This window comes from Mangifera indica, unplaced genomic scaffold, assembly GCF_011075055.1.
Source record: "Mangifera indica cultivar Alphonso unplaced genomic scaffold, CATAS_Mindica_2.1 Un_0065, whole genome shotgun sequence".
Taxonomy (NCBI): domain Eukaryota; kingdom Viridiplantae; phylum Streptophyta; class Magnoliopsida; order Sapindales; family Anacardiaceae; genus Mangifera; species Mangifera indica.
Window position 1 is genome coordinate 14,870 of NW_025401157.1, and position 11,455 is coordinate 26,324.

The 11,455-nt window shown below is 33.5% G+C and overlaps 3 protein-coding genes across 7 annotated transcripts; all 3 read right to left on the bottom strand.

The window, feature by feature from the left end:
- Positions 1–750: 750 nt before the first annotated feature.
- LOC123207201 (superoxide dismutase [Fe], chloroplastic-like) lies at positions 751–3,021 on the bottom strand. Its single transcript, XM_044624500.1, has 9 exons — positions 2,764–3,021; positions 2,646–2,686; positions 2,455–2,538; positions 1,998–2,186; positions 1,617–1,788; positions 1,413–1,531; positions 1,297–1,323; positions 1,177–1,200; positions 751–1,088 (listed from the first exon to the last, which is right to left on the bottom strand). Exons 1-9 carry the CDS (start codon positions 2,810–2,812, stop codon positions 879–881), a joined length of 915 nt encoding a protein of 304 aa, XP_044480435.1. The 5' UTR covers positions 2,813–3,021; the 3' UTR covers positions 751–878.
- A 781-nt stretch (positions 3,022–3,802) lies between these two features.
- On the bottom strand, positions 3,803–5,664 carry LOC123207203 (probable pterin-4-alpha-carbinolamine dehydratase, chloroplastic). Its single transcript, XM_044624507.1, has 3 exons — positions 5,250–5,664; positions 4,136–4,328; positions 3,803–4,053 (listed from the first exon to the last, which is right to left on the bottom strand). The coding sequence occupies exons 1-3, from the start codon at positions 5,610–5,612 to the stop codon at positions 3,962–3,964; spliced, it is 648 nt and encodes a 215-aa protein (XP_044480442.1). The 5' UTR covers positions 5,613–5,664; the 3' UTR covers positions 3,803–3,961.
- Positions 5,665–6,024: 360 nt separating this feature from the next.
- LOC123207202 (phosphomannomutase-like) lies at positions 6,025–9,528 on the bottom strand. Of its 5 annotated transcripts, XM_044624504.1 has the most exons (14): positions 9,311–9,527; positions 9,069–9,181; positions 8,817–8,866; positions 8,642–8,731; positions 8,511–8,555; positions 8,369–8,435; positions 8,154–8,230; positions 7,877–7,912; positions 7,591–7,646; positions 7,382–7,481; positions 7,160–7,255; positions 6,957–7,046; positions 6,579–6,630; positions 6,025–6,273 (listed from the first exon to the last, which is right to left on the bottom strand). In XM_044624504.1, exons 4-14 carry the CDS (start codon positions 8,708–8,710, stop codon positions 6,215–6,217), a joined length of 747 nt encoding a protein of 248 aa, XP_044480439.1. In that variant the 5' UTR covers positions 8,711–8,731; positions 8,817–8,866; positions 9,069–9,181; positions 9,311–9,527; the 3' UTR covers positions 6,025–6,214. The 5 variants fall into 5 exon arrangements, with proteins under 5 accessions (XP_044480439.1, XP_044480441.1, XP_044480436.1 ...); XM_044624506.1 differs by lacking the exon at positions 8,817–8,866 and having other exon boundaries at positions 9,311–9,528; XM_044624501.1 differs by having other exon boundaries at positions 9,069–9,527.
- Between the last annotated feature and the right edge of the window lie 1,927 nt (positions 9,529–11,455).

Below are 11,455 nucleotides of genomic sequence, written 5' to 3' on the forward strand. Positions count from 1 at the left end.
ATTCAAATATTTATCTATTTAATAAATTTGGTTATTATTGTAAAATTATTATTTTGAAAAGTTTTAAAAATTAATAATTTTTTTAAATTATTTTTTTACCCTTATTATATAAAGTTTCAAAAATTTTCATATTTTATAGTTAATAATTGGTCTCTTTAAATTTGAAAAAAATTTGTATTTACGTTTACAAAAAATTTATTCTTTCTTTTTAACAATTATTCTTCTTGATAATTCATTTCAATGCGTTGTCAGTCACTTTAATGACATATTTTCTTTTTATCCAATGGTTTTTTAATGCAAAAACCACAAAAGATTCAACCAAAATGATCAGATTTGTCACAACCAATTTGTGCATCTTATTAAGTTTTTGTAACCCTATAAATTTGGGGTTTTTATGCCATGAAAAACATATATTCTTTCATATGTTTTCCCTTGTACATTTGGAAACTTCTCTAGTAATAATTTTATAATAAAATTATATATATTCAATTTAATTATAAATTTATATTTATCATCATATAATTAAATGATTTTAAATTAAAGATAAAATAATACTTAATCATAAGATGATACGTATAAATGTATATATGTTATATATCTGAGATAGATTAATATATTATTACTCATAATTTTATTAGTCAAAATTCCATTTCATCATTTATATTTTAATTCAAAAAATAGGGAAGAGGTTTTCCAATATGGTTAACTGAAGCTAGATAGTCGGAAATTTTGATAAAAAGAAAAAAAAACAAAACAAAACCATTAGTTTATTCTCTTTGGATTTTAAAGATTGGCTCTTTAGACTGTCATCACCACAACCTTCGGAACCACTAATATCTTTGGCAGACTACAAGTTTAAGCAGATAACTGCAAAAATTTCAGTCGCTCTCCGAGTCATCACCGTCATTCTCTACGTACATCTTCACACCTTGATCATCCGTCGTCTTCTCCTCCTCTTCTCTTTTCTTCCTCTCTTCTTCCTTTTGTCTCTCAACTGCAAGAGCCTTTGCTACTTCCAGCCTATGGCCGACAGCTTCCCACGATACAAGCTTGTCCATAAAAATTGATATGTAATCAGGTCGTCGATTCTGCAAGGACATAATAGGCAGCTGTAAGACTCCAACTTAAGTAGACAAATTTCAGGCTAATCCCATATCTCACTGAACCATGCCTCACCTGAAAATCGAGGTAATATGCATGCTGTTGAGAAAAAAACAGATTCCATAGTACAGTTAGTAATCAGATAATATAATTGACTTCATTTTTCTATCAATGAAAGACAATTAAAACGTTTACCTCCCAAACATCAATAGTAAGGAGTGGCTGCAAAAATTAACAACCGCAAGATCAGATGCACAGAGAAACAAAAAATTGGAACAGACAAATTTTTGTAGTGAGTCACTTGTACTCACAAAATAATCCCACACAAGTGGATTCACAGCATTAGGACTCTTCACCACCACAAGCTTTTTGTCCTCTTCTGATGGAAGAGGATTTTCGGCATTGTCAACATTTAGTCTATTTGCTTTGTCTGGATTAAAATCACAGCAGGAAGAAAATGTTAACCCAAATGGTAAAACCTGAAAACAAGCAACAGTGGTAGGAAGATCACTCACAAGCAAGCCAAGCCCAACCAGAACCAAACTGTGTGGCTGCAGCTGACTTAAATTCCTGCAGAAAATTTTCAAAAGAACCAAAATCTCTTTCGATTAATTGCAAAAGTTCACCAGATGGCCTTCCTCCACCATTTGGTTTCATGGATTCCCAGAAGAATTCGTGGTTCCAGGCCTGAGAACAAGTAAAACAACTAAATAAACACTATGGAAGCATCAGAATCAAAACCGAAGACATGAAATGACTTCTAGCTAGAGTAAAGGAGAATCTGGGGATTATCAAACAAATTCATTTCATCTGTGAACTCTGAGATAATAAATTCATATGCTTGATATGAAAAGATCAAATTCAAGATCTAAATGATACAATGATGCATCTCATACCTGTGCAGCATTGTTAAAAGCTGGAAGCATGTCACCATTATTATAAGAAACAATTACTATGTCTTCTAATGGCATTCCATCCAGCTCTGTCCCTACGATTTGCTTGTTCAGGTTTTCCACATAAGCTCTGTGGTGCTTTCCCCAATGGTACTGCAGCGTCTCCCGGCTCATATGTGGCTCCAGAGCATCCTGCAAACCAAATCTAACTTAAATAAGCACACCACGAAGAAGCCTGTTTCCGGGCTTAAGTAACTTCTCTTGCATTATTTCTCTTCGTTGTGTATCACTTGACTTCAGGAAAACATAGACCAATGAAACCAAAAGACACTTGAAAGTTTTGTAATAAACACTTGATTATTTTTCAGTAGGCAAAATGCCAATACTTAAATAGTTTATAAATTGCAGACACTGTATTATTATTAAAAAGCTGATATTCAGACATACTGACAAATATTACCATTGGATATGGTGGCGGCTTGAGCTCAAGTTTTGCGCAAATCTTAGCGGAACCAGCGTCCCTTGTACATTTTCTCGGCACCATCTAATCATAGCAACACAGCATTCTTAATAAAACATTTCATCGAACACAACTTCTGCACGTTGTTTCCCATAAATCACCCAATGAAATAAATCTAGATAAGAAGAAACCTTTTTGTTTGTTTGCAAGCCTGGAGTACGTCCACCAAGTCCTGAGATTAAATCCACGTTAAAAACAGAAATAGAGCGTTACAAACTAAGGAAAGTAATGCGACTGAAATTTAATCACCTTGGCATGGAAAAGTGAATGCAAGGGGCCTAGTATATAAGGAAGCCATCCCTGAAAGTTTCCACCAATGTAAAAAACAGCAAGTGTACTGGGTTGAAGACTTTCAAGTACTCTGGTACTGCCGTTTGGTAGGCAGTACATATGTGCGGTACCTGTACGAGCAGTACCCCGTGGGTTAAATAATCTAGTGGAAGGTTCTAGCCTTCGTGATTATTATGTCAGAAATTAAATTTGTTTAGTTTGTCCGAACACTAGGCCGAATGATACATGATTGTCTCTTTCCTGTCTTTTCTATTACCTTTGATTCTCATTCTTATCTTTACTGATCTATATTAATATTTTTATTTAAAATATTAATATATATTTATAAATTTATATTTTTTAAATTTATTTATATTTTTATTAAACATATTAAGATGATTAATATATAATTTTTTATTTAAAATAATAAATTAATTTTAATTTTATTATTTAATATATTTTAATTATATTTAAAAAATATATAAAGAAGATTTTTTCTTACAAAGATGGGGATGGACATGAGGAGTGAACGGGAAAGAGATTTTTCTTTACAGAAAGGACATTGAAATCATTTTTACCCCTGTAACAGAAATAAGTAAAAGACGAGAATTGATATCCTGTAGAGATAGGTATGAAGATTGAACTCTTCCCTTCAGTCCTTTCCGTTATCACTCCTATAAACAGATAATTTGAATACTAAAAAAATGATATACTGTACAGTAGTGAAGAAGTCAATCTCGATGTTTATTCAAACATTTATTTTCGATTCTAGGTTGCAGAATTGTCTATTTGTTTACAATCATACATATAATTTATGGGTATACTAGAAATCAGAATAAGCAAATTGACATATCAAACTTCAACCAGATAGAACTATGAAGTTTTACATCAACTGTGTGTATATCCCTCTGCACAAGATGATAACAAATCTCTATAAACTTGGAAAGTAAAAAAAATTAATCATCTGGTGAATTAAAACATAACAAGAAGATAAGTAGTTCGAAACAAGGGAGTCAAATATAAAATAAATAAATTCATCCATTTAAAGAGTAAAAATGGGTTGAAAAACATTGTTCTCATAAAAATTGTAGCACATGAGTCTTTGTAGTCATTGCCGAAAGAGGGCTCAAGGGCAGACAGACATGCGTTTCTTCTTGGAAGAGAAAATATGGTCTACCTATGCCCAAATTCTTTTACGTGGAACCAAATCTGATGTTTTAATTTCATCTATTTTGGCAGCTACAATGAAATCATTCATGCTCAAGCCTCCTGCATGTAAACGAAAACTTGTATAAGAATATGTGCAGTGTAAAGCATAGCAGCCCTATGCGTGTGAGACCAGAGGGTTTACCAATGGAAGAAGTCCATAATTCAGCTCTAACTTCATTGGGCTGCTCCAAGTGGAGATTTGGGAAATGGCCGGTAGCTTCTACAACCTTGTATATTCTATTCACAAGTTCAACCCCACATTTAAAATCTCTCAACTTCCACAAGCATTGAAGTTTAAGTCCACCTTCTTCCTCCAAAAGTCTCCAGCCAATAACCTACATATACAAGTTTTTTCTCTTCAACAAATGAAAGCAAAAGATAAAGTCTCTGTGTGTGTGTGTGTATTCTTACACTATTCCATTCAAGATTTAAGTCACCGATACACACTCAAGAAAGCTTATTAGTGCTATGAGAGAATCGTTAGATCTCACTGTGATACACAAATACAAACCAAAAGGAAATTGTGATGTGACGTATCTTAGTAAAAGAATTTATATATCGCAACATGAAACAAAACATGTTACAGATCACCTGATTGTCCCTTATAATCTGACAGTTCAACATAGCCTTTTAGGTTGAGATACATAATAAAATTGTTTGTTAAGCTTATCAGGTTCAAAGGAGGAGATGAAAGACCAAGCTCTATGTCAAAGTAGTGTCCAAGCTCTCGGTGACTACATCAGAACCAAATTTCAAACTTGTAGAAAATGTGGATAATGTGCTCTGTGGGTATATCAAGATTCCAAAACCAACAGTTCAAACTCAAAATTCAACATGTAACCAAAAGAGGTCTCCTCATGAAAGACGAAATATTCCTGAAAAGATATCTAATACTTGTAGTTTTGTATGCACTGCAAGAAAAAGAAATACTCAGCTTGAATTCGCCATTTCCATAGTTTCAGAATTCAAACTACATAAGGAAAAATTCTGATCAGTCCCTTATTATCCCACGGTAATTACATCAAATTAAGTCATTAGTGTAGAGTTCCAATTTTTCATATCTGAAAACTGAAAACAAGAACTAGCCTCAGTGCACAGGAAATGGACATGATTTCTTTAAATAGCAAGACATTATTATTTCATCTCCTTCTTCCCTATATAACTCAGACTACAACAGATACAATTTATTAATATGTATTAGTAAATAGCGAATTCTAACGCAAAATAGAAGAGGGGGCTATGTATTGCAAAATAACCTTTTTCAACAACTTCTGTGCATCATCTACGGACATAGGTTTCTGCAGAGGAGACACGGGAGAGCAGTCTTGTTGAGCAAGAGAAAGAGCAGAAGCATTTGGAATAAGTATCTTGTGCTCAGTGTCAACATTTCCCAAAACTTTATCAGCAAACCCGCTTTCTAATTCTGCGGGAAACGGGTCTCTGGCTCCAAAATCGCCCAAAGAATCACTACCCAGAGCTCTCGTGGCTGTTGTTCTCAGGGAAAGTCGACTTTGAGCTTGAATTGACAATAACTTGTTAAGGTGGTGGGGGTGATCATGACGAGGAGGAGAAAGGCGAGGGAGGATGAAAGAAAAGGTGAAGTGAGAAGTTGTGGCCATGAAATTGTCTGGGAGGTGAGAACAAAAAGCCGTAACTTGGTGAGCTTATCTGGTGGCACTGGTCCGAGACTCTGCTCTAAAACCGGTTTGTTTTTTGGTTCGATAAAAAAAATAACAAGTTGCCGGTTTAACCCAAGTCAGCTTCACACAAAATGAGAAACACTGTATTTATAAATAAATTATTCAAATTTATTTACATAATAATAATATCTGCTTAAATAATTTTAAAATTAAAAAAATAAACAAATACAATTTTTTACACGTATAGTTTTATTTGTCTTCATTAATACAGTGTCTCATTTTCCTTACAACTATAGAAAAACAAAGACAAACAATCTCTCTCAATTCAAATTTGATTAACAGAGCGTTTGAGATCGGTCAATATTCTGTTGAAACAAGGAACATTATAGCATGCTATAGTAAAATAAATACCCCTTTATTCAATTGAATCATAACCTAGACAAGGAGAGTAACTTCTCCAATTAACATTTCATCACGCCTTTTCGGTAGTTCAAATAACATATAACAAATTACATCATATTATTCATAAAAGAATACGTATTTATTCTCACAACAGTAAAATCAATATGTTTGTGGGAAGCTCAGGGTTTGGCTAGGAAGAGAGCTTTGCACTTATCTACTGTATCTTCTGGGCTGATAACTGCAAAAGGGCATGTCAATGTCATCGAATAATCCCATCACATTTGCAATTCAAAATACTCTCTATGTCCAACTGCTTCTAATGAAATTATCCCATCTTAATTTAATTCATTAAAATTATTTAATTTTTTCACCAATGAAATCATTTCTGAAAATTTCGAGAGTTATTTATATTTTTTCTTCTACCAACATGGATTCCTTCCATTATTTGCACCCAATTCAATTTCAAAGTGAATGAAATATTATTTCCACCTAGATGACATCCGAAATTCCCAAGTATAAATCAAAGCTAAAATATAAGCTCACCTGCGTGACCCACTGTTCGCTCAGATTCATAAATTTCATGATCATTCCCTCCCTGCTCAGAACAAAAAAACCAAGCTCTACCATTAGTATGAAATCATGAGATGCATACACAACACTAGACTATAATGTACCATCAATAATAAATTCATATGTAATGGAAAGCTGTGGATCAAGCTAGAATCCAAGGGGGAAACTTATCCCAGAATATAAGATATTAGCGGTGATTAAAGCTCATGACAGAAGATTAATCGAATAATAATTATCACTGATATAACAACACATTGCTACGAGTTCAGAAACAAGAAGGAGATGAGTGGTGTGTGCACAAAGACAGTAGAAAATGGCCAAAATAAATAAGCAACAAAGTAAGAGGCTGACCTTGTAAGTTTTGTCTCCAAAGAAGTGAATTTCCTGGAAGTCATCAAGGTACCTCAAACAGTATGTCTTATCCCAACCTTGAGGAAAGACCTACCACAATCATCATGAAACATTAAAGATTCAATAGCAATACTTCCAATTTACCACCCTATATAAACCAGTCCAAGGATATTAAAAGATATACTAGATATAGTAACACAGACGTCAAAGCTTATCTGTCCCCCAATTGAAAATGTCAAGTTAAGATGAGAGAACTTCTCCCGAAGCACGGATACCATTTTTGAGCGTACATTGTGAACCTGAAACCGCAGTTGCATATCATAAATTTCAATGCAAACATCACCAGAGAGTATCTATACTAGAAAAACATGAACTATAGATATGACCTTTTGTATAAGAAGAGAGAAAAATAAATAAATCCTCACCTTGTCATACTTTTCAAACTCATCCCTTTCTTCTTGACTGCAGTTTCTCCCAATGGGTGAAACATTGAGCATACCACTACGGAATTCAATGAATGTTCCCCTGCAAAATAATATAATACAAACAGAAATGTATTATTCAGCTGTACAATTAAATGGATACACAGAGTATGGTTTGACTAAAACTGATAGAAGGGCTCTGATCCACCAACCTTTTTATTGGAATGTCCAAGTCAGCAATATAGTGAAGTGTGAAATTGATAAATTCCTGCACAAGTTATCACAATAACAATTCAATAATTTCCATGAACAAATAAGTTCTCTGCACATGAAGTCAATGAGCCCACTATTCAGCAAGCACTTACAAGAGCTTGTAACAAAAATACCTATATATATATATATATATATATATATATATATATATATATATATATATATATATATATATATTACACATGTAATTTATAAAGCCATCTGCTTGACAGGGACAGATCTTACCTTGAGCTTTTCCTCTCCAAGAAATGACTTCAAGCTCTGGACAAAGGAAAATACATAACTAAGGTTAACCATAAACGTTTACAGTCACTTTTAGTTAAGTGGTCCAATTACATTAAAATTAAAAACATCAATTACTGGGTGCCAAGTAATCAAATTCTGATACAAGCAAGGGACATTCTTTTATATATATATATATATAGATATTGGTAAGTAAAGGTTACATTCTGATATTTCTTACTTCTAGTTTACAATTTTGGGTTTAATTTGCTAAGAATACCTGGGTGCCTATTAATTTCCCATCCTTATGAGCAACTAGTCCATTCTCCGAAAATACATAATCATAGTCATTAATGACTGCAATACAAAAGAAAGGTTTAGAGATTCTTCATATATTCTAAAGACAATAAACTAGAAAGCTCCATTTACACAAGCTTTTCAAAAACTGATTCATTTCTCTTCATGCATGAGATTATTCAATCAACATTTTCTAACCCGAATTTCCGAGCTGCTCTGATATCTTAGAAAGGTCTGATCCACCAACAACACCAACTGTAACAACCTATAAATGCAAGAAAACCAACTTAGCATTGAAAAGACTTATCTTCTTGCAAACATTACTCGTTACACTCATTACCTTTCTGAGTTCTCGCATGAACTCCAACATCTGTGGGGTGGCAACCTGACAATCGAGTTGACAAAGAGTCATATATTGCACATAAAATAAACAATTTAACATATAAGGAAGATCAAAAGGATAATTCATACCTTTCTTGGAGCCGTAAGAGTTCCATCAACATCAAACAGAGCAATTAAACCTGGCTTTATTGCCGCCATTGGAGCTTAATGTAAAATTATCTGCGACCAGATGCCCAAAATTGGTAAAGCCTTTTTCCACCAGAAAAGGAAAATATCAAATACCTTCAGTTTCACGATTACTCACCTGAAGATACAAAGAACTTAATAATGTGATAAAAGTGCAGAGTTTGATGTCTGTAAAAGTAAGATACGTACACGAAGGTTAAAGAAGATCTTAATTTACGTAAGCTGGATGCTAAACGGGAATAAATAAATTCAGTTTAGATCTAAATATGAGTATTTAATGGATAAAATTCTTTCTCCAGATCAGAGCCGTCATCAGATCACGACAAATAGTTTCAAAATATCGAAAAAAATTGTGCAGTCAGAAGAAAACCTGGCCAAGAACAGAGGCGGAAGCGAGGCAAGCGAGTTTCACGGCAGACCTTAGAGCTTTCTTGTTTGAAGGTGCGTGATATCCCGCGCCTACGTGAACCACCACCAAGAACCCTGGATTTCCATCGCCGGTCTCGCCAGCCACAAACAAACAAGAGTGAGTGAGTTAGAGAGCAGTGAATGTTTTGGCAAGTCTCTGTTAATGCTTGTGCTTCTTGCTTTTTAAATACAAAGATTATGCACCTCAGGTTGGTGCGCGTTTCATGCCAACCGTATCGTTCCAATTTTATCGGATGTCTCCTAAGAGACGTTCACGCCAATTGTGGCGTGAAAGTAAAACGGCCGCGCGAAATATGATGGGATGAGAAACCTGAAGCAGGGAGATTTGCCGGTGGATTTGTTTAGAATAACGGAAATGCCCCTGGTTTCAGTGTAATTGTTAGATTGCGATCTACGCTATAAGTGACTGATATTGAAGAATGAGCTGATCACTTATTTATTTAGCCAATTGATTATTGCCACATGCTGCAACGAAGGGAGTTGTTGTATTTTGTGAGAGGGGCCTAATTTTTTTTCAGAAAGTGGAGGGGCACAAAACAATTTAATGAAAGCTTCAAACTTGAATATATGAGAAAAAATATATATTTTACCGAGGTTTGGTCGAAACAATAAGGCCAAAGGACCATTTCCCACTGTAGATATGCTATTTTATTAAGTTTTTCTTTTTTAATTTTAAAAATTTCAAATATACATATATGGATAATTAAAATTAATGATAGTAAGGGTAAAATTATTTTTTTTTATAATATTAAAAATAAACTAAAATATAATATCTTTTTGTCTTCTTAAACTTTAAAAACTAAAATTTTTTTCTAACCTAATTTTAAAAAATAATAGTTTTCCCTTAAGATTTTGTTTTTAGATCTTTGGTGTCATTATCAGTGGTTTTTCCCTTCTAAAGTTTCTTTTCTCTCCAACGATCTCTCTCCAATTATTTGAATATCCGATTGACGTTAGAGAAGCCATGTAAGACAAAGAGACGAAGCTTTTCGTCTTTTCACAGCTTTTTTAACATCGATCAGACATCCAAATGGCTGGAGAGAGACCATTGAAGGGAGAGAGAGCTTCGGGAGAGAGAGATCGTCAATAATGGCATAGAAGATAGCGTTAGAGATCTGAAAACAAAACCTTATAAGGAAACTATCATTTTTTAAAACTTAGGTTGAAAGAAACTTTTAGTTTTTAAAGTTTAGGGAGATAAAAAGAGATAAAATTTTAAGAGGTTAGGGTTCCGCTAATTTTAACTGTTCATAGATAAGTATTTAAGATTTTCAAAATTAAATAGAAGAAACATAAGAAAACAACATACTTGGGTGAAAAATAGTTGTTTGGCCAAACAATAAATCCATCTTTGAATTACATAAAAAGGGAAAATAATATTTTACTATACACAATTTGTTATATGTTACTGGTGAAATACCATTTCTCACCCAAACTTTGATAAAAAGTTTCATCAACCCTTTAGATTTAAAAAATCTATTTTTTACCCTATGTTGTTTCATTTGGTATAAATTTTTTATTTTTATTATAAATTACTATTTTACAATTTAAATCAAGGCCAAACGACTATTTCCCACCCAAGGTATGCTGTAATGTCAAGTTTTCACCATTTAACTATGAAAACACCAAATACCTATCCATGGAACACATTTTCAACCATCATCTATGGCCATGGCTTTGAACCATTTATTCTTTATTACCTTTTCAATCTTGCCAGCATCTTCCCCAACCTCATATGGATCTTGTAAAACATCAGTCATTGTCAATGATTTATTTACCCATGAATCCATTATTATGCAATTCAACCTTCTTCTGTAAACTTTTTTAATTGACAACTCAATGACCTTTGACAGATTAGACTTGGTTGTGAGTAATTTTGACTTTCGCTTTTCACTCATGCGATGGACCACAATTTGAGACAAATCTCCCCTGGTTTACTATGCGGTGATTAAAAGTTGGATTTGTGTACAGGAGGTCAACAGGGGTTTGGCTGGGCTTGGCAAATGAAGGAAGAAAGGAGACCCAAAAAAAAAGCTACAGTGCAAAAGATTTTTGAGAAGAGAGCACCATGTGAAGTGAAATTGAATAGATGGGAATATTGATGCTAAGAAGATGACAAAAAATTGGAGGAAAAAGAAAATAGTGCAGTAGAAAGATAAAAAAGGAGGTGAAAAAAGAAACTAAAAGAAAGAAGAGGGAAAAAGAGGAAAAAGGATGGGCTAAAAGAGAATTTGAAGACAAAATGAATAAGAAGGGATAAGTAAAATCCATATTTTTCTTTAGATAAATGGGTGAAAAATAAACTTTTTAAATTTAAAATATACAAAA